This window comes from Miscanthus floridulus, chromosome 11 (assembly GCF_019320115.1).
Source record: "Miscanthus floridulus cultivar M001 chromosome 11, ASM1932011v1, whole genome shotgun sequence".
Classification (NCBI taxonomy): Eukaryota; Viridiplantae; Streptophyta; class Magnoliopsida; order Poales; family Poaceae; genus Miscanthus; species Miscanthus floridulus.
In genome coordinates, this window is record NC_089590.1 from 67,074,697 (window position 1) to 67,097,862 (window position 23,166).

The window sequence follows — 23,166 nt, forward strand, 5'->3', positions numbered from 1 at the left end:
TCTTGTTGTCCTCCTATGCAGAACTGATATCCTTACCTGTACGTTGATGATTAATTGTTTCATTCATCTTATCTACTGAGGCTTGGGGATTGTGCAGTGATGATTCTTTAAAGACTGAGATAATGGAATTGTGCAGTCATGATTATATAATTATTCCGTTCTTACATGAATCTTGCTATTTTCGCTGCCTTTGTCGTGGCTGTGTCGTCATATTACTTGCACCTTTTTTCCATTTGTTAGTCGGTATACATCCATTGTCAATGATGTCTTTGCTTCATACGATTTATCGGTTGTTCTATTACTGAGCTAAACAAGCCCCTTGCCGATGATGTATACTTGGTGAACTGTAATATCTGTGCGCTGCGCCGCCTCTCAGGGTGGCTCCGACGGTTGTGACCATGGTGCCCCCTCTGTTGCATTCGTTTTGTGGCGTCTCCCAGGTGAGGCAAGACCATCCCTCTGCTCTGTACTGATCCCATTGTAGTCTCCTCTATGTGCCTCTTTCTGGATTATAAGTGTGTGACTAGGGTGCTGTTTTATTTATTTAAGTCTGAGCATATGCCATTGCTGATGATGTGATGATGACTGTGAGGTGCTTTTAATATACCTAAACATGTTTTTGTGCCTTTGCTATTTTGCGTTTTTGTTGGTTGAACATACGTCAATGCTGATGATGCTGCAAACAAATATCTTTATCTAAAATATACTGATGTGATTTTTGCTAACATGGACGGCCTGCAAGAGGCAGGTCATGATTATCACTCTTTTATGTTTTTTTCTTTGTCATTGCGAGTGAGGTATTTATATATGTCAAACCTGAAAATATTTACATGCCATTGCTATTTTGCAACTTTTTCCCGAACATGTCACCACCAATGTTGCTTGACACCAAATATCCTCTTCTCAGCTATACCGTTTGAGAATATGCAGCCATTATTATCACTGTTTGTGTTTTATGCTTTTTTTTCCCTGGGGCATCTTCGTATGTTTTCGTGGATATTGCTTTCTACACTTCGGCTGCGGTTGTCGTGAGCTCAGGGTGGCACAGTTCCAGCCACCAAGCAGGCTCTAAGCCTCCTAAGAGCACACATAGTCTTAAACATTTGATTTCATACATTCATGTCTTAATTCGATGAACCTCAAATTTGAATTGGTACTCAAATGGTACATGTTGCTATGTTCTGGCTTCAGAGATACAGGTACAACTACCCCTCAAGTTGTCTTTCTGTTTACAGGCTAGTGCCGAGACTATAAATCAGCATTTATCTAGATGTTTAAGTTGCTTTATAGAATAGTTTTCTCATTGATATATTTGTCTACAGATAGAGTACCTTTTATACCTCAGGTTTGTAGTAGGAAGGTACCATGCTCTTCTGCATTATGAAACAATTATATTAAATTTTATTAACAGTAATATGCTTGACTAGATAAATGGATGAGTGTCTCACTGTCCTCCTTCCAAGGTGACTTCGATAATGAGATTTAAAATGTTGATCTGTTTATACATTTTTGCCATGATGCTTAATATGTGCTTTATTATTGGTCTATTTTTTCAGTTAAATGTTGAGCCACTGGGTGCATCATGTCATGCATGCCATATTTTTGTGATATTCTTTACGCACCAGACTGTTGTAAATGCCTACCTTCCAATTAATGGCAGAAATCTATCATCTAGTTGACCAATGGCCTTAGTAATAATGAACTACGGAAATCCAAAGAATGAGAGTCTTGTTATTTATGTTTGCTAGCTATAATAAAGGAAGATCTTATGGTATACGTGCTCACTAATTAACTCTCGTTTTGTGCAGACTGTGCCAGTTAACCTAAAATCTTTCCTGAACAACTTGACAGGGAACCCTGTTAGTGTCAAACTCAAGTGGGGTATGGAGTACAGAGGTAATATCTCCTTTTTATATTAACATTTTATTTTCCAGATACTGCCCCTGCTCTTAATCAAATTGAAAAACTTTTATTATACATTCCCAGGTTATCTTGCTTCGGTAGGACTCCTATATGAATCTCCAGGTACTAATTTGACAGTTTGGCTGTCATACTATTAGAGTGGTCAGTCTATTGAATACTTTTTAGATGAATAGCTAATCATCAATTAGGGTCTAAATGACATACAAAATTCATTGCTACCTTTTTCCCCTACTGTATGCAGCTTGCCAACACTGAGGAGTACGTTGATGGGCAATTCTCTAGAAACCTAGGGAGAGATTCTAATCAAGGTAATGTTTCTTGTTCCTTTCTTTCTAGCTTATGTCAAGTAGTAGTGTTTTGTAATAAATCTAGATATAGAACTGGGAAAAGCTTGCATACATCCTGTCATCCTGCTGCCCTATTCCAACTTCCGATACTTGGAAAGTACTATGCTAGTGTTGATCAAGTTACATGTTAAGGAAGGCTAGGGCTTCTTCAAAACTTAAATTACTGTGAACTGGATCTTCGATCGATAGTATCTGATCAAACTAGGCCCTGTTGCATTGCATAATCATTTGGCCCCTGTATGATTCAGTTTTATGTTTCTACATCTACATACAGGTGCAACAGCGTTCTGTATCTCCTAGCCGTTCCAGAGGATGCTGAGATAGAGGATGCAGAGTGAGAAGATGCGATCCATGTTAGATTGATAAATGTAATATGATTCTGACATGTATGTTTGAATATGCCAGTGACAACTACACCTACCGGATCCGAGCTTATGATCTTTTGAGTGATGAAACATGATGACAGTAGGGCTTGAGGTGCTGTTCAAACTGCTTTCAGTTAGACAATGCTGTCATTCAACTGAATGTGCGGGGTATCAGATTTCTTGAACAACTCTTGCCTCATTGCCTACTACCACAGATTATCTGAATGTGAAGTATGATGAGGCTCAAGGTATGCTAATTATTGTGCTCCAATCTTTCATTTTTTGTACCTAACATATCTACATTTGACTCCTAATATTGTTTCCATACAAAGATTAAACATATTTTTCCCCTGCGCCTTAACCAGGTGATTTGCCGACGCGTGCAATGGCACGCGTGATGGACTAGTGGGCATAATTAGAAAAGGTAGTGCTGCATAGTGGATCATGCTGCACTGCTGCTGCTCGACGGCTTTCCGATTTGTACTAGATGCTGGCAGGTAGATGCTCTCGATCAGACGATCTGAATGTCTACCTGGTCACCGAATTTTTTACAATTTGACCCTTTTTTGAAAGTTTCTCACAAATAGATCCCTGGCGGAAAGAATTCAGGAAATGGACCCTTAGCTCGGCGCCATTGATGCTGGCGCCGAGCTCGGCGCCACCGTCACTGGCGCCGAGCTCTTGGACATGGGGCCATGACCTGCCAGGGGGCTCGGCGCCAGAGTGACTAGCGTTGAGCTCAGTGCCATAGATCTTGGCGCCGAGCTCCCTGCATTTAACCCTAGCCCAACCTTCTTGCCCGAGCGTTCTTCCTCTTCTTTCTCCTCCCTCTCGGGTTTTTCTCTCCCCACTTCACCCTACCTCACGAATCAACATATTGGACCTTGAAAACCTAGATTTGATCCGTAGATCTTTGAGAGCAAGGTATACTCGCTCACCTCCTTGTTTTTTTTGCATCGATTCGGTATATATTAGTCGGATTTTCGAACCTAAGAATCGTCATCACTTAGGGTTTCATTGTATCCCTCAATATATGTATTATACAACCGTAGGTTGATTCCAAGGCATGGAAAAAGCTAGCAAACCTAGCCGTATGTAGTTATGTTATGGGTTCATTGTTGTGGATCAAATGAGAAACCCTAGGTTTAGGGTATAATGTTAACTGCTTTCGGTTTTTAGAACGAAATTAGTTGTATTGTAGTTATGGTTCTCATTGATTTTTTTTGTGATGTTTTGATTTATGTTTGTTAAATTACATCCGTTTTGTTAGATGCAAGAAATGTTTTGGGAGGAGTTTTGGCGAAAACGGGGTCGTCCTTGAGAATTATACCCCGACGCGTCTAGCAAAGATGCCCCCGTCCCTCCTGACCTCCATGTCCCTAACTGTGACTGTGGTTTCCCGGCCCATGTTTTTCAATCGAAACATCCGAACATAGTCGCGCGTTGCTTCTACACATGTAGTCGGTTTAATGTAAGAAATTGTTTGTACTATCCTTTTTCTTTATTTGTTTAAGTATGGTACTAATATTTTGTTGGAATCTTGTTGTGTAGGACCATGAGAGGTGCTTTTTCTTTCAGTGGATCGATGGTGCAGGCAAGTTTGATCCTAGGTACCTCTTTTTCAACGATTGGTTTAGAGGGAGACATCCACGTGAGCACTTCAAGCGGTGGGTTCCACCCCCTAACCCTCCGGCAATGATGACTAAGGAGAAGCACCTAGCCACAGTTAGACGACTCGAGGAACCTCCTCTGTACGATTGCGGAGATCGAGCTATGATAAACCCTAAGAATACGTTGAAGTTTGTGTGTCCAAACAAGCATGAAGTAAGTGCAAAGTGTATGTGTTAAAATCTTGAGCTATATGTGTTCATGTACTAATGTCTCATTATTTAGGTGTATTCAATGGCGAAGTGTCGTTTCAAGGAGTGGTTGTATGGTCCTAAGAACCAATGGCCGGAAGAACCGCGGAGGGTTAAGGAAAAGAAGAAAGAAATGGTAATCTACAAAGCACCTCCTATCATGTGCGAATGTGGTGTAAAATCTAACTATGGCCTAGTCCCTTTGGAGCTTGGAATAGGCCATTATTGCGGCCATATGATTGAGTATGATGAGATTCGTTATTTTTCTAGTAAACATGAAATCGTATTTTGTTTGTTTTGCTAAGACATATATGATATAATATTTTTTTTGAACAGAGCACTAGGAAATGCAGTTGGGAATGTTATGATGGTCAAGCTAAGTTCTTGGATGAACTGAAAAAGAGGCAACTAATTGCACAGAAGAGGGGATATGGACCTGACTACGTCAACCTATTCGTTAAACATCACAAAGAAAAGATGCGTGAGTTTGCAGGACAGCGCGGTATTTGTAACCCTATCGATGTTGGGCTTAACAAATGGGGACTGGAGAGGCGGATGACGTTAGAGGAGGAGAGGGCAAGGAATGAGGCAAGGGAGGAGACAAGAGTACAGATGCAGGTCTTGAACGAGCATGTTGCTACATTATGTGCCAGTGAGTGCTTGAAAACCTTTTTTTTCGTTGCCTGGTTTTAAATATAATATAATCGCGTTGCTAACTGATTGCATTTTATACATGAAGGGATTGGTTGCAGTGGGGAACATGCCGTAGAGGTGGCTCGTGCAAGGTATGAGGAGAAGAAGTTAGATGGCCATAGATCACGAGCTGGTCGCTCTGTTCAACCACCGATTGTGTTGTGTGATGAGGGAGACGAGAATGAGGACGACACTGGCAGACTGAGTGAGCTCATTGCTCTAGCAGAGGCGGGCATATAGGCACAGGAGGCTGAGGATGACACTAGCAGACTGAGCGAGCTCATCGCTCTAGCAGAGGCGGGCATTCAAGCGCAGGAGGCTGACGACGACACTGGCAGACTGAGCGAGCTCATCGCTCTAGCAGAGGCGGGCTTACAGGCAGAGGAGGATGACGACGCGTTCTTCACTTAGGCCGCAGCGGCCGCAGATGAAGCGGAGGCCGCTTACTACAAGCGACCGGCAGGTCAGAGCAACGTAGTTGAGCCTAGCCACAACAATAGGGTTGTAGTAGAGGACTAGTACTCGGATAATGAGTTGCTTACTCAGGTTGTTTACCTATGTCTACTATCGGCACGTAGTTGTAGTATTAATATATTGTGTAATGTGGCATAGTATCGAACTTTTTATTATGTGGTTATGTGGTTGTTTTTATTATCTATGGTCTTAATATTCCACTTAATGATACAGACGTATTTAAATTTGAACACGTGCTGCAAAAAAACTTAACAACGTACGACATTATATAAATCAACACACGAAACATATTAAATGGCATATGACTACATGTACCGAACTTAGGTACAGAGTTTTCTTTGACTAAACCTAACATGCCTTAGGTAATTAAACCATACCTTAGGTAATTAAACCTAACATGCCTTAGGTAATTAAACCTGAGTACATGTGAAAAAGATAAAGTCATCCTAGTAGTGTGGCCACATAGCAAATTGTGTTGCACCTTCTCTATAGTAGCCTCCCGTTGTTGTTGTTGGTGGTGGCGGGGGTGACGGGGGAGGCCCTTGTTCTTGTGGTTAGGGCAGGTGCAATATGGATCATTGCAGAGTGCCTCCTGTGAATCGGCACCATTGTTGTTGTCGTCCTGTTCATCGTCCTTATAACCGCTGCTAACTTCTCTTTCTAGATCGAAGATACGGTCCTATAGGTAGTAGATGTACTCCGCATGCGGATAAATAGGTCGAGGATCGACCCACCTACTGAACCCATAGTTTTCTTCGGCCAAGGAAGACTACAATAAGTATGTCGTGTAAGTGATATACAAGACAAACATATTGAAGAAACAAATAGTAATAGCAATTACCCATGCTCGCGGGCATTTGAAGAAACGACGACCTCCATCTATTCCCTCGGTGAACATCTGCACTAGGCAGTCCTCACCATGCATGCATTTTGGCCACTCTTCTTTTCTTTCATCGTATCCTCTCAGTGGTGTCTCTTTGGTGAAATCACTTTTGCTCTCAACTAGGAATCTCTCATAAAGAGCTTTCTCAAAAAAATTGGGACCAAGAGGACCCTCCCCCCCTAGGTAGTTTCCTTCCCCTTTCCTCTCCCTCTGGACGACCCTCTAGACATTGGTACTACAACGAAAGCAAATGTTGAGGAGTGTTCTTCTTCCTTGTTGTTTGTGTGAATAAGAGGGAGTGAGTAGTTATTTATAGGTTGAGAGGAGGAATGGAGGCCTCTCAATGTGCCATGTCAGCGATCCATGCGCCTCTTCACCTCAGCCCTTGGATCAAACAGTCATAAGATGGATGGTAGAGATAGAGTGGAGTTGTGCTTCCTTGCATGCCAGTACTATATCAGTGATGTGATAATTAGATGCTGTCCGTGTATCTGAAAAGTCTATGTTTATTGTCTGAAAAGCATAGATTCGTTCACTGTTGATTGGTAATCCTAGATTCATGTACAAAGCGTATGTACAATATTTCCTGGATTATACACATTGTAATAAATTTATAGTTAACCTGTGTACTACATTTGTGCCTTTGTACAAGTGTAGTATGATTAAAGGTTCACGTAAAAAATTCGCAAGATACGGTCTTATATTAAGAGCATCCACAGTTACAAATAGAGACATCAATATATATTCCAAACATTTAATCATCCAACGAGCATAATGCAACCACAACGAATATCACAACCAACATAATATGTCATGCAAAGTCCAAATAGTCTACAATATCCATACAGTCCTGAATAGTTACAGAAAAGTAAATACAAAATTCATAATAGTTCATAGTAACACGTACCACATCCCTCACTGCCTCCTACTCTTGCCCTTACCCTTGTGACCCAGAGCGCTGGTGCCTGGAGTGTAAGGGTCAGGTGGACGGCATCGCCTAGTGCCTAGAGGCGGTGTAGGATGAGTCGATGGAGCATCATGGAGCTGAGAGGGGCCAAGCTCATCGTGCCTCTTGTCCACGTCATTGTCGTCGTCGTCTTCCTCGTCCCCTGTAGCTGCTTGACTAGAGCATCATAGAGGGGCCAAACGCGCTCGATCTCTTCAACTAAGCATTTCAGTGTATTGCCCTGCAACAAAGTTCTCAATAATAAGACTTCTGAACAGATAGCATTTAGTTTTATTTTCTTTTGTACAAGAATCTAACTTATTATAAGGGTTATATGGCTCGAAGGTTGCAATAACTACAATAGATAACTCCTAATGTCGGTCCAAGAACACCGAATGTATTGTTATGTAACTCAACGTAAAAAAATAAGGCGATTGATTTACCACTCTGTCCAAGATCGGTCCTGCCTCCACCTGCCTTCCTGCACGAGTCGACTGGTCGTACGCCGTGTCTTCATCGTCGGAGGACTCGATGTCGGCGTAGTCAGCTTTGGTCCACTGTAGCCTCAGCTGCACCGTGTCACATGCTGGTACCAAACTTGGTACCGCCTGAACTCACAGTTCGTGTGCGGCTCGTTGTTGTCGTGCATCTCCTCCCATTCCTCAATGTAGGACTGGTGGTGCCTCTCCCAGTCAAAAATCTTCTTGTTCCTCTGACGATCCAACCTGCACATATGTCATCGTTACATTAATCCACGTACGTGGCACCATATTATAAGAAATGGACCATCATCATGAGACATTTGAAATATCAAAACACTTACTTGTGTAAGTCAACACCAGTCGAGAAAAGAGGCATAGGCCAAAGCTGTCTCACTCTAAATTGGCGTGCAACCCTATCTGGCAGGTGGTACTCGACAGCATAGAAGCAGATTAGAGGGCACCTCATCCTATAGAAGTAGTCGTCGGCCCCACAGACGTTGCTCAGCTGAAAAGGAAGTGCGTCCTCTCCACCATATGGCTCCCACTCCATCTGTAACATGTCCAAATAAGATGTTAGATGGTATACTAATCCTTTTCAAAGCAGCATGGAAAATAAAATTTACTTACACTAGACGCTGTCAGCGTATCTAGCTCGTTCGTGTACTCAATGTATGCCCGGTCTATCCTCATGTGCGGAACCCTGACCTAGTCCCAAAGGTACGCCCATGTCGGCTGGCAACTTGGAGGCTGACCTTGGAACCACTCACGACGACCAACTAGAAAACGAGCCCACATCCACAGCTGTAACAGGTACATGCATCCACCAAGTGACGGGTTGGACGTAGATCGACGACACCCCTCGCACAGCTGCTAGTATAGAAAACACAAGACTGTAGAGCCCCAGCTGTACTGACCCGCCTGGTCCTAGTCACTGAGGCAGTGGATCCACATCCAGGACGCACTGTCACCCATGGCATCGAGAAAGAGAACGCAAGCAAAAAGGTGTAGGATCCACACCCGATAGTAGTACCCAACCATCTCCTCATCTGCCTCCTCGAGGCAGTGTGCGAACTCTACACGTAGCCATGAGATGGGAACTCTAGAAGTGCGAGCCCCTTGCTCACCAAGCTCACGCCCAAGGAAAGCCTCCACTCGTGCTCTCTAGCCCTCTGACCTACACTGCCTGGTGACTGGGTTCCCATGAATCCTTAGGCCTAGGATCTTCTGACAGTCCTGGAGCGAGACTGTCATCTCACCAAAAGGTAGGTGGAAGCTGTGAGTCTCCGGCCGCCACCTATATTTAAGACAAAGCAAGATTATTTATCAAAAAGTCAATCGCATGAACAAATGGCCATGAATGGAGGCAATGATTCACTTTAATACCTGTCTACCAACGCAATTATCACCGCTGAGTTGAACTTGGGCAACCCACGACGAACCTGAAAGGAGATAACATCTAGGCTAGCTCTTTACAGGAAAGGAGTGTACCTGTCGTCGTACCGAATATCCAAGAACCCACTGTGGGTCCTAGAACAAAGGTGCGGAAGGTCCTACATCGAATAAAACATAGTCACATGTTACTTCACGAACACATGTATGAATAAAACTTATAGATTATTACCTACCCCAGCGCAACGAGACGTCCTTGGTGGGTCTCCTCATACGTCAGGTCGAGCAGGTGGAATTGCTCCATCCTACAAAAAGTGAATGAATTAGAATTCCAATGTATAATGAAACATGAACTTATAAATGTATAAGTAATTGACATAAATACAAGCATAAATTGAGACATGCATAATTAAATATATGAATAAGACAAATATAAAATAATACTATAAACCAATAGTCCTACCTCACTAATATGCCAACGGCAACTTCGTGAGTTGTGGCCAAGTCTACTGCACTTGTCGCACTCGTACTGCTCGGGATCAGTAACAAATGGAGTTCCTCTCCCACGCCTAGTTCTTCCGGGTATCTGATCCATAACCATCCTGTGCCTCGTCCTCTGCCTTGATCCACGCTTGTCCCACGCTTGTTCCAACGGTAAGCTGGATCCGCAATGTACTTCGGCCCATCATATGGAGGCCACTCTCTAGGGTCCTGTAAAGGCACGAAGCGAGGGCTCCATGTGTTCATAAGCGTGTTGACACTGAACTCATGAGGTATCCTCCTCTTGATATTATAGTTGCGATGCCTAGCTGTTACCACCAAATGAGAACATACAAAGTGGTATTGCCTTGGTTTACCACAAGTGCACTTGAAATCTTGGAGGACAACCACATGTATCCTCGACTCTCGGACCTCATCGTCGGACATTGTACCGCCCCTATGCTCGACCTGATAAGTCCCTGTGGTGTGGTCAAAGCATGCAACCTCATGTGTGCTAGCCCTTTCTCTTGCCTTCTCTAGATGTGCCTTTGGTTTCAGAGCCCATATGTCTCCATCACTCCTCAACTGCAATGCATGGGCGTGTCTATCGTTGAACCAGGCAACAAGCTTATAGAAGGTAAATTGAACAATTGCATTCACGGACATACCATGTATCCCCAATAGCAACTTATTGAATGACTCTGCCATGTTGCTGCACTAAAACTCGTACCTTCAGCCATCGGCGTCGTGAGCTCTCGTCCATTTCTCCAAATCCCTCATCAAACCAGTGAGCCATTGTCTACCTTCTGCATTTGATGCAGTTCTGACCTACTCCAACTTTTCCTTAAAGTACTTGTCCTCAAGCTGTCGAGCAGCCTCCTGGAACAGATCAAAGTTACCCTTGACACCATCCTTCCAGAGTAGATTCTCGGTAAGGTGCCGAGTACACCAACGATGGTGCAACGGTGCATACCCCTCTATCTGCTCTCGCACGGCATTAAGTATGCCCTGATGCCTATCAGATATGATGCCAACCTCCCTGCTAGGCCCAACCACGTGTATCCAGACTAGCCTCAAGAACCATCCCCAACTGTTATTGTTCTCCTTCTCAACCAAGGCAAATGCCAAAGGAACCAACTTGTTGTTCGCGTTACAGGATATGGCTATAAGAAGTGTGCCCTGGTATTTGCTAATCAAGAACGTACCATCAATGGAGAAGATGGGACGACAGTGCCTAAAGGCCTCGACACACTGAGAGAAGCACTGAAGGCACGAAAGAATATCTGCCTCCCATCCTTCCATACATTAGGTTTTGGGATGTACTCATAATGCATGCCAGGATTCACCGCTTTGATTGCATTGAAAAGAACTGGCAGCTGCTCATACCCATCCTCCCAGTCCCCATATATCATCTTCCACGCTCGCTGCTTAGCCCTCCATGCTTTACCATAAGTTATCACATATCCTCCATACAACCCTTCAACGGTTCTGATAATTGTCCTCACCTTCATGTTGGGTTCTTCCTGCAAAATTCCCATCAACCGCTTGGCAATGAGGGTAGATGTCAACTGCCGATGCCTTAGTGTCAGCTCATGGTCAGCACAATTGTGTGGCCCGACAACTTTTGTGATCTTCCATTTTCCGGTTACCTGTTGCTTCCTTGCATAAACCCTCAATGGGCAGCGTTCCTTGTCACACACAACTATGTAACAGCGCTTCACATATGAATGCAATACCCTGTAAGGCCTCTTTCGTATCACTGCAAAAGCCTGCAACCACCTCTTCAAAGTAGGGAGGTCATTGAACACCCTCCCATTCTCAATTACCATGTTAGGACTGGCCTCAGGAGTTTCTAGGAGCTCATCATCATGTCCTTCTGCAAACGCCTGATCGGAATGAGCAAGATTGCTGAGCTCATGAACTCTAGGATCACGGCGATCGGGAAAGATACGCCTCATCATCTCAATATCACTCTCCGTCAGCTCTCCAACAGAGAGATCATCATCAGAATCAAGAGCCCTAGCCATCTCATAGGGCTCCGAATCATGCATAATTTCAACACTATTTGACCCACGGAATCCATCTCCAAACTACACTTGCGCAGCAATAGAGGGCACATCCACATTTTCAGGAATGTCTCCCGCAACATCATTACAGAAATGAGGAAAGAATAAAAGAAATAGATGTAAAGAAAGGGGTAAGCTCCCAAAAACCATGCGGTTAAGACATTTACTCGGATGATTCTGTGTCAAAGGGATCTCATAAGGAGGATCTGCCACAGAAAAATGAGTCTGACAACCATCTCCAAATACCGCATTTGGGGCAGATTGAGCATCGAGAACCGTAGGTGCAATCTGCACATGCAGGTAAGATTCCGGAACGAGAGGGTCGATGTATGCCTGATCATCCATTGTTGGGGTAAACCCATGAGGGATGGGATCAACTAACACCCGACGCACAACCACGTCCAAACATTGCAGCTAGCTCTTCATAGCCGATCTTACATAGTTCTCCCACTGATCCGCACAACCAATTGAGATCATTCGCCTGAAGATGTTCGGAGGATAACCTAGGTGCAGTACACCATCAACTTCAATGCCATCATCTCCAAGGCAATGCAGCTCCTCCCGAGCCCTTGCAACCATGTCACTAAATGAAGGCCTATCATTGAATAGCACAGGCACGCTTTGCATGTCAAGAAACTCAACATATCCATAGCGATCGCTTTCAACGGTGCCTCCATGATATATGGTCACTAGGTTATCCATCTATTTTAAACAAGTAACGAAACATATTTTCTTTAGTCCAAATTAGACGATAGATAGTACCTAACAAGTACTTTCTAACTACAAACTAAGTAATCAAGATAATAACTACGAATATATTTACAATGTACTCACTAAATAGCTAGATCATAGGTACATAACTAAAAATGTAACTACATATCTAAGTAGCTATCTAACTATATCTATGTGCCCATGTGTCTATGTTTCTATCTATCTACATATATATCTCACTAGATCACTAACTAAGTCAACTATCTGAGTCATCACATTAACTAATAAATAACAAATACCAACTTAGTAGTTACATTGCATATTCATAATTTTTACCTGTCCAGACCGGCGAACGATGGGCGTGGGTCAGGCCGAAGATAGACGCCGGCGGTGGCGCGGCAGACGACAGCGCGCGCGGCGAGCGCGGGATGCCCGGGGCTACGCGTGACAAGTCAGGCTCGACGGGCGCGGCCTAGGGCCGACGGTGGAGGGCAAGGCGCAGCCAACCACGGGAGACAGCGCGGCGAGGGGCACGCGCGGGGCGGGGGGCGGGGGGGGGGGGGGCTCAGCGCGGCACGGGAGGGGGGGCGCGGGCGCGGGAGGGCGCGGCCTCGGAGCGGCGAGGGGCGGCCTCGGCGCGGGCGAGGGAGGGGCGGCACGCGGCCGCGGGGCGCGGGAGCGGGCGTGGAAGAAGCGGCTCGGCGGCGAGGCGAAGGAGAGGGGGGGAGGAAGAGAGAGTAGGAGATGGCTAGGAGAGGGATAGTCGCGGAGAGGAGAGGGCGTAGAAAAGGCAGAGGGGTAGGCAAGCAGGGGTAGCGAGGGGAGGAGGGGGAGAAGAGAGGAGCGAGCAGTGGCACGGGCGCGGGCGCGGGCGGGGCCGGCGGTGGTGCGGCGCTGTGGCGCGGCGGCGCGGTGCGGTGGCCCGGTGGAGCGGCGGCGGTGGTGCGGAGGCGGCGGTGGCGCGGGCAAGGGCGGCGGCGTCGGAAGGGCTAGGGCGCGAAAGGAAGAAGAGAGCGGAGTGGCGTGGGCCATAGATATTTTCGAGCTCGGCGCCAGAGTGACTGGCGTCGAGCCCCCTGGCCGGTCATGGCCCCGTGTCCAGGAGCTCGGCGCCAGTGACGCTGGCGCCGAGCTCGGCGCCAGCCTCAACGACGCCGAGCTAAGGGTTCATTTTCTGAATTCTTTCTGTCAATGGTCTATTTGTAAGAAACTTTAAAAAAAAGGGCCAAAATATAAAAAATTCGGGCCTGATCATGGGTGTTGTAGTTCATAGACGGACTCCCAGCCCATTTCTGCTGCTGAGAAACGCATGTTCCATCTCTCTCAGCTCGACCCTCACTGTCGTCATTACGATCCAAGTATCCAAAGCATTACCGTTGGTCATAAGAAAACCGTGCGAGCGTGTACGACGAAAAGAAGATGACATGACGCGTGGCCGGACAGGGATTGGCCAGCTGAAACCGGGCGGGGTGGTGTGTGTGTGTGTGTGTGGGTGGGTGGGGGTGTTGTTCTTGCGTCAGCGTCAGGTCCCTTGCCAAATCGCATTCTCAGTGCCGGGCTGCCGGCCGTGACGTACCACGACAGCTACAGCCCACAGGATAGGCAAGTGCGCGCCCACGAAAGAAAGCTCGGGTTCTAATTTGAGAGAAACTGGGAGAGCTTCAGAGAGGAGAACTGAACAATAGCAGCGGCTGCGGGAGCGGCGATGGCGGCCGAGGTGGTGTGGCTCCTGCTCTTGCTCGCTCACGAGCTCCTGCCGTGCCCGTGCCCGTGCGCCTCGGCCCTCGACCGCGGCCAGTTCCCTGACAGCTTCCTGTTCGGGACATCCACCTCCGCATACCAGGTAATATACGATGATTACTCCTAGGCAGGTCGACACCCAGGCAGCCATCGCAGCCCTGAAGTTTCTGAGATCAAACGCGTGCAGGTAGCGCTGCTGCTGCCATGCAATCTTGCTTGAGCGTCAACCAAACGGCTCCAAGTCTTGTCAAATGTCAATGACTAGCAATTGGGTGCCTCGCTCTTTGTTTTCGCCTTGTTTTGTTAGATAGTAAGAGAATAGAGATGCTGCTGCGCGAGTAGCTCGGAAAAGTAGTTGGCTTGCGGTCTGCACATGGAGCTTTTAGAGGGAGCAGTGTTATCTGTCGTTCAGGCGACTTAACAAAGAAACATTTTTCCCCCTTCAATTACAACAGTTTTACCGACATAGAACATTTTTCTTGATTGAGAACAACTATATATTTGTAAGTGCAAAGAACTGAAAAGTTCAAAAAAAATTTTTAGAATTTGTGACGTGGTTGTAAAGCATCCGAGAAGGCGAGTGAGTTTTCATGTCTATATCTACACCCATTGGGCCATTGGTATGAAACCTGCACCCGCACGGGTAGGCTTGCCATCCCTAGCCGGCTAGGCCTGGAGCCATCGGGTAATTGCAACCAAGCGCACGAGGGCGTTGCAGAGCAAATTGAGTGCGTACTTCTGTTCTTCCTAATTGAATCACAGCGGCTAATGGTGTGCTCCCAACCCCATGCCAATAGATAGACGTTTTGTGTTGTACTCGGGGTGCTGGCTAAATTAGTGGTGGTGGCAAATCTTAAATTATTCCATTGTCCTATACTCCCATCTTGGATTATATATTGGTCTTTACGTTATATATATAACATTTAATATATTGATTAATTAAATCAGATTGAAGGCGCATATTCGGAGGGTAACAGAGGCCTTAGCAATTGGGATGTATTCTCCCATAAGATAGGTGAGGAATGATAATTTGCATCACCGTCCACTTTCATTCAGGGGATAACTCATTTCGTGTCAATAGTCCTTTCCCTTTCTTCCTCTGTGTTATCTTTTATGTTTCTTCAATCTTTAATACTGGGTTCAGGTACAATCGAGGATGGAAGCAACGGTGATACTACTGCTGATCACTATCATCATTACATGGTAAACTTTTTTTTTTTTCCTTTTTGGCTACATGCAAATTCTTCTCTCTCTCTCTCTCTCTCTCTCTCTCTCTCTCTCTCTCCCCAAAATACAAATAGTATCCATGGAGAATTTATTGAATAATTAGTGCACGAAATGAATTTCTATGCCAGTTATATTGTTCATTAGGTGAATCCTACCCATTCAACTACTACCTAAGATTGGAACCATGTTTTTTCTGCTCCAGGAAGACATTGAATTGATGCATTCCTTGGGTGCCAACTCATACCGATTCTCCATATCGTGGACAAGAATTCTACCAAGTGAGTTTAGAATACATAATATTAATAAGAATTCTAATCTTAATAAAAGGAAGGGTTCGAATAGCATCTACTAATATAATATTATATTACCGAAAACTTACTTAACTAATACATTACTTGCTTATGTAAGGAATTTATGGTTCACTTGGAAAGTCGATTGAACAAAATGATTTTATAATTAACTTTTTGTTGCAGGAGGCCAATTCGGACATGTTAATCTAGATGGCGTAGCATTCTACAATGACCTTATTGATGCACTTCTACAAAAAGGTATTCCTACAGAATTTGTGCAATGAAAACACAAGAGTGAAATGCACCATGGGTCCATAAACTTTTCATGGATTCTCACTTGGATCCTCGAGCTAAAAAAGTGATCATCTGGGTTCTCAATGTACTGTGGTTTCTCATGTAGATCCTCAAACTAAAAAAGGGACCATTTCGGTCCCTCAACTAATGCTACGTCTGAGCAAAAGGTCCAAATCCCACCACATCATCTCTATATGCCTGTGTGGTTGTGTCAGCGTGAAACTTATAGAAAAAACCCTCCCTCCCCCCTCTCCTCCCCGTCCATCAGAACAAGTTTACAATACAGAGAGCTTTGTGCACATTGAGCACGACTAGCAGGTACTACCTTTTTTCCATTTGGTCGCGGTCGCATTTCTCTATCTATTTTTTTCACTCTTTTGTTATAACTGAATTACCCTTATGCGCAAGTGAAATATAAAATGAACTATCTGATATTGGCCTAAGCATTTTGGTACAGGCCCCTTCAATATTGAAACATTTTTTTTTGTTACATCTTGGTATTATCAGTTTGGATCAGTTCCTCCTTTTTATTTGTCTAGTTTGGTACCTCTTGTCTGCACCACGTTTGGATATTTAGGTCTCATATTAACTTGGCACCTCGACATTTTCATATCTCCAAATTTAAATCATTCTGAGAAACTAGAAATATCTACCAATTTTTTTCATTTGTAAAATGGACAATGATGGAAATAGGAACTTTAAAAGAGCCAACATTTAAATCTTACAACCATATTTTATTCATATTAGTGTGTCTGTTCACTTTTGATGGATTACTACAACAGCACTATTCGGTGAATATAAAATCTAAAGGTCAGACGTGGCTCTCTTCATAACAACATGAGAGGGATAAGTTACAATAATTATTTTCAATTTGACACATAACAGTACACAAGTCAAATTGCTTCTCTAGGCAGTAATCTACATTTGAATGCCTATTTCTTCACTGAAAATAACTAGGTCCCTGCTCCACATTAGGTACTCTACTAAGACTCGATGCACAACGTTGGCTTCTTTTATTTCATGATCCCTTGCCATGTCGTGGGCGTGGACTATGAGATCGGCGTATGAGCATATTTTCAAGTAGTCAGGGCAGAAAGGGCAGGAAAATTCATTGTTTACACGTACTATATAGCCATCTGCACCATTGATTAGCCCTTGAGTAGTTTGATTCTTAAGGTGACGTATGTTTTCGTCACTTGCCACACCTTCAGCTGAAACAATCATGTCGTCTTCTTCCTCATATAGACTACTAATGAGCTCTAAAATAGCTTTTCCGTCAAATTTGTTGTCATGGGAAATGTCATCTCCAACTCTATATGTAAATATTAGAGCAAAGTAAATTATATTAGTTGTTAGAAAGAACATCTACTTGTAATAATAATCACATAGTATGACATAAAATTAAATATTCACTTGTCATACCTTTCTTTGCTCTTTCCCATGATTAAGCTAGCCTTGCAGAGCACAATACAACATATGTGTTGTGTTGGGGCTTCTAGGAATGGTGGTAGCCTATTATATAGTAAGTTTACTATTATTATTTTCTCTCTCTTTCTGACAGTAGAATCTATCGCGTGAACTATGCACCATTCTTGAGGTTCCTTTTTTCTTAATTATAATTTTGTGGTACATGCAGCAGTGGCATCCGTTCTCGATTTACTTGGCACTAACCTTCTATATGCTTTTCGTTCAAATATTCATTCACATGTTGCGTGTAACAAAAAGTTTTGCCTTTTGGTTAGTACTCGATACCCTCTGGTGAACCTATCTCTCCAATTCATTATTTGTTGATGCAGTTGACAAGACCGGCGCCGCTGCAGTGATTCCCTTAAAGTATTTTTACTTTCCGTCTCGTCGTCCTCATGGAAAAATGGAAGAAATGATGTTTTAGTAATCGGTACCTGTCTATACTGAATATCATTTTTTGTTATCTAATGAATTTTAATGAATGTACGAAGTACTATCATGAATGATAATAAAAAAAATTAAATAGAAAAATTGATTTAGAAAATGGTTACTGCTTGTACTAAATATCATTTTTTGTTATATTCTCAAATTTCTTTAATGCATTAGTATTACTATGTGATGTGTATCACCTTCTGTCCTATCAAGAGAATCTTAATTGGTGATGGTTCTAGTCAATAATTATGACTAAATAATTACATATTTTATAGACATTATCTATCATGCTCGTTCTAGTAACTAACTATTCCTATATCATAACTAATGATAATTTTAAAGTTCAGTAGTTCTAAAAATTACAAGTATTTTTGATGAATTTGTTTGAATTGAGAAGTGCTGATTGCACAAAAAATTTATGTCCTAATTAGATAAGATCAAAATGTAGGTTCCCTTCAAGCTAGTGACAGTGGTAATAAAAACAAATAGGTTGTTGAGATTTTACAGGAGTAATCATGTGTGCCTAGTACACATGTCACTGTTTTCATTGTACACTTTAAATGACATCACACTGTTCATGTTGCTTTCTGCGTCGGCTATCTCTGCCAAGGGAAAAGGGAGTGCGCCGCTCTTTGATGCTCTGCTCTGTGCCATGTCTATCTCGGACAAGACCGAAGACGTGGTGCACATTTACTTGGGGTACCAATCACCTACATGTTAGCACATTTACTTTTTTGCTGTGCTAAACAATCATGTCGTCTTCTTCCTCATGTAGACTACTAATGAACTCTAAAATAGCTTTTCCGTCAAATTTGTTGTCATGTGAAATATCATCTCCAACTCTATATGTAAATATTAGAACAGAGTAAATTATATTAGTTGTTAAAAGAACATCTACTTGTAATAATAATCACATAGTATGCCATTAAATTAAATATTCACTTGGCATACCTTTCTTTGCCCTTTCCCATGATTAAGCTAGCCTTGCAGAGCACAATACAGCATATGTGTTGTGTTGGGGCTTCCAGGAATGGTGGTAGCCTATTATATAGTAAGTTTACTATTTATTATTTTTTTCTCTCTTTCTCACAGTAGAATCTTTCACGTGAACTATGTACCATTCTTGAGGTTCCTTTTTTCCTCGTGATAATTTTGTGGTACATGCAGCAGTCGCATCGGATCTCGATTTACTTGGCCCTAACCTTCTATATATGCTTTCCGTTCAAATTTTCGTTCACATGTTTCGTGTACCAAATAGTTTTGTCTTTGGTTTATTACGATACCCTCTGGTGAACATATCTCTCTAGTTCATTATATGATGGTGCAGTTGACATGACCGGCGACGCTGCAGTGATTCCCTTAAAGTATTTTTACTTTCTGTCTCGTCCTCCTCAGGGAATCCTGCTCACATATTCGGCAGCGGCACCACACCCCTAAGGTTAGCTATCCATAGCTAGATGGCAGCCTGTTCTCATCGCCACTCCTCATTTATGCTATCAGCCTTCCCTTGGCCACTTCCTTGTCCATAGTTTATCTCTTTCTTTACCATGGACGCCGTTCTTAAGGTAAGCATCTTCATTATTCTATTATTTTTCGATAGCACATTTACATTCCTAATATGTACATATTTGTCATTCGCAGAAGTATTTTGGTTACAAGGGTGATGTTGTGGACGCAGTTACAAGGGGCCGTGACTGTTTAGTTGTCATTGCTACTGGTGGCGGCAAATCAATGTGGTATGTGAGAATTCCTTCACAAGTGCCCGCATCATGAACCACAGTAAAGCGTTCTTATTTATTATTTAGTAAATTAAAAAACTATTATGTATTTTTTGTTTAATATTGTACACTATAATCTCTCATTCGCACTCCCTTTTTATCACTTGCAGCTACCAGCTTCCCCCGTTATTAACAAAGAAGACTGCAATTGTGATTAGCCCATTATTGTCCTTAATGCAAGACCAGGTGGCCCATTTCTCTCTTTTTTTATTGCTATATTTTGTTTTGTTATTTTAACAATATATCATTACAGGTCATGAGCTTGGAGCAAAGAGGGGTGCGTTCTGACTATTTAGGAAGCACGCAAAAGAATCATGTTGTAGTAATGAACTACGCTCAAAGTGGTTTGTATGATGTGCTGTACTTGACACCGGAAAATGCAATTTCCCTTCCCGATAGGTATTATCATTAATATATATGCAAAGCATCGTTAAGATACTAATAAGTAACAATTACACACCATTATAATCGTGTTACTCTCAGTTTTTGGTCTAACATGATCCGTCGTGGGATTTGTCTGTTGGCCGTGGACGAAGCACATTGCATATCTGAGTGGGGGCCTGATTTCAGGTATTTCATTAATCCGGATTTCCTTGTCAAATTTTCATGTGCTTATTTCTTATTTTTTCTTTATATTATGCTGCAAATTTAGGATTGAGTACAAAATGCTCCATCGTTTAAGAGCTAAATTGTCTGGTATCCCATTTTTAGCATTGACTGCAACGGCTACTGATAGGTAATACCAGATTTATTATTGAACTATATTAATGTTTTTCCTGGAAAGAGATATCTATTTACATTATTTTTTTACCAGGGTCCGCGAAGATATTTGCAAATCACTTATCCTACGTGAACCATTCTTATTCATTGGGTCTTTTGATAGGCCTAACTTGTTTTATGGAGTAAAATTAATTAGATCTGGCACATGCAGTAACGAAGCAATTGCTGAGTTGATACGAGATGTTCCTCGTCGAGTATCAGCCCGTGAATCAACTATAATATATTGCATCACAATACGTGACACCGAGCAGGCTGGTTTATTTTTTGTTTATTTTTTTCTTTTATTTTTATTTGTATTTATTTTAATTATTATTTTCTCTCTTGGTGTTGATTCTATTAAATCTCTTGGTGTTGATACTAGGTACATGATGCTCTTAAATCTCTTGGCGTTGATGCAAAAATGTATCATGGACAGATTGATAGTGCTTTAAGAGAGCTGCACACAAGTTCGTTTTAGCCAAACGAAACGAGCCGCGTCTGAGGCTGCGGAGCCCGAAGAAACGGAGCCGACGGAGCGGAGCCGTGAGTCTTGCATGCACGGGTGTTCCAGCGCTGAAAAGTACACATGCAGCGCGGGACCCACGGGAAAAAGCCACCAACCAGACGATAGGAATAAGCTCCGCAGGCGCTCATACACAAAGTATTGCATTTCAGTTGATATTTGCCGCCGGAGCTACTACTGTGACTGCAATTCCACTCTGCAAAGTGTGTCGTCGCGCGCGCCCGGCCAAGCGGCCATGTACAACGGGCCGACCGAATCGAGCTTGGGCTGGTCAGATCAGATGGGCCGATTGGGGCTACTCTTGCTCAATTCTTTTTGTATGAGGCTGGGCCAAGCTGGAGCATAGCAGTAGCAGTAGCAGTAGCAGCAGCCCAGAAGAGAAACCGGAAAGCCATGACATTTTCGTGGAAAGAGGTCATGACCATGAAAGCGAATTTTCGAGGGAAAGAGGTGTTGAACTCATAATGTGACGTTTCGGAGTATTTGTCGAGTCGAGTACTGCAGAAGGATGACAAGATAAGACACGAACGGTGATCGATTGCTCATGAGGCCTGGTTCACTTTGCAAAATTTTTAAACCCGATAAATAGTACCACTTTCGTCTTATTTGGCAAATATTGTCCAATCGTGGACCAACTAGGCTCAAAAGATTCATCTCGTAATTTCCAACTAAACTGTGTAATTAGTTATTTTTTTACCTACATTTAATACTTCATGCAAACCACTAAAAATTAATGTAATGGAAAGAGAGTGAAAAAACTGAATGGCATCTAAACAAGGCCTGAGTCACGTTAGGTGTACATACATCAACATCATCCTGGAGAAAACATGGAGCACGCAGACAACGCCGAGACGTGTACTGTGCGCGTTAGTGGATCAAAACAAACGCAGGCATGTGAACATGCGCGGTTACAATCTTACAAACGTGCTCTGTTTGCGGATGATTGGATGAAGCTTTTCTTCTTGACTTGACGTGGAGAGGCAATCCAGTCGACGACCAGTCCGCATCATCCATCCGCGCTCATCAGTGGCTGCCGCTTTCATCGCACCCGTCACGCAGCACGTACGTACAAACACGGTACAGCGCCTGAGTTTTCTTTTCATCTTGACTCTGGGAGCCTCTCCTGGGGTGGGGTGAGGCTATCCACCTTCCAGTCTTCCACACTGAGCGATCGTCGTCGCGAGTTCGCAACACACGCGTCGCAGCAGGAGCAGGTGAGAAAACGGTGACAGAAAGAATCTGTGCTGCGCCCCTCCAAAGAAGACGACGATGGACAAGGGTTCATGAAAAACTCTCCGTCCTAAAATAGAGGTCGTTATCGATTCATAAGAAGTCATTTTTTAAACTTTGACTAATTATATATATATATAATATTAATATTTATAATGTATAATTAATATTATTAAATAGATCGTTGAATATACTTTCATAATACATTTATTTGAAGATATAAATGACACGTTTTCTACAAGCCCAGTTAAAGTGTAGAAAGTTTGACATGGACGTATCCATAACGACATTCTTTCTGGGACCACTAGTACAGAAATGACATTTCATCCGCTTCGATTTTAGGCTTTAGTCTCGGTATTTTTTTGCGTCCGAGAGTAAAGAAAGAATTAGTCCCGGTTGGAGCTACCAACAGGGACTAAAGGCCCCTGTCCTGACACGCTTTTGCAGCAGGCCACCTTTAGTCCCAGTTGGTGTTACCAACCCGGACTAAAGGTTCTTCAACCTTTAGTCCCGGCTGGTAATACCAACCGGGACTAAAGGATGACCTTTTAGTCCCGGTTGGTGTCACCAACCCGGATTAAAGGTCTCCCACCCGGGACTAAAGGTACCCCACAGGTCAATTCAAAAGGAGAGTGTCCAGGACCCTATCACATGTGGTGTACAACTAAATTGGTAAGGAGTTTATACGCGAGGAAAGAGGTCCTGGATTCGAATCTCACACATCGCAAGAGAGGTCTTCCTACAATTTCGTTTATTTTTCTCCTGAGGATGAACCTTTAGTCCCGGTTATGTGACCCGAGACTAAAGG

The 23,166-nt window shown here is 43.4% G+C and overlaps 2 protein-coding genes and 2 pseudogenes across 14 annotated transcripts; all 4 read left to right on the top strand.

The window, feature by feature from the left end:
- The first annotated feature begins 1,267 nt into the window (after positions 1 to 1,267).
- On the top strand, positions 1,268 to 2,920 carry LOC136494804 (probable small nuclear ribonucleoprotein F; annotated as a pseudogene).
- A 1,436-nt stretch (positions 2,921 to 4,356) lies between these two features.
- LOC136491354 (uncharacterized) lies at positions 4,357 to 5,686 on the top strand. Its single transcript, XM_066487628.1, has 4 exons — positions 4,357 to 4,459; positions 4,529 to 4,630; positions 4,831 to 5,146; positions 5,234 to 5,686. The coding sequence occupies exons 1-4, from the start codon at positions 4,409 to 4,411 to the stop codon at positions 5,425 to 5,427; spliced, it is 663 nt and encodes a 220-aa protein (XP_066343725.1). The 5' UTR covers positions 4,357 to 4,408; the 3' UTR covers positions 5,428 to 5,686.
- Positions 5,687 to 14,128: 8,442 nt separating this feature from the next.
- LOC136491085 (beta-glucosidase 18-like) overlaps positions 14,129 to 23,166 on the top strand; it is a 34,126-nt pseudogene continuing 25,088 nt past the window's right edge.
- On the top strand, positions 15,304 to 21,575 carry LOC136491086 (uncharacterized). 13 transcript variants are annotated; one of them, XM_066487303.1, is made up of 12 exons: positions 15,304 to 15,373; positions 15,503 to 15,561; positions 15,792 to 15,863; positions 16,059 to 18,767; positions 19,464 to 19,506; positions 19,710 to 19,804; positions 19,957 to 20,032; positions 20,100 to 20,245; positions 20,330 to 20,416; positions 20,499 to 20,582; positions 20,661 to 20,881; positions 20,988 to 21,575. In XM_066487303.1, the coding sequence occupies exons 4-12, from the start codon at positions 18,601 to 18,603 to the stop codon at positions 20,993 to 20,995; spliced, it is 927 nt and encodes a 308-aa protein (XP_066343400.1). In that variant the 5' UTR covers positions 15,304 to 15,373; positions 15,503 to 15,561; positions 15,792 to 15,863; positions 16,059 to 18,600; the 3' UTR covers positions 20,996 to 21,575. The 13 variants fall into 13 exon arrangements, with proteins under 13 accessions (XP_066343400.1, XP_066343395.1, XP_066343406.1 ...); XM_066487298.1 differs by having other exon boundaries at positions 20,661 to 20,877; XM_066487309.1 differs by having other exon boundaries at positions 20,778 to 20,877.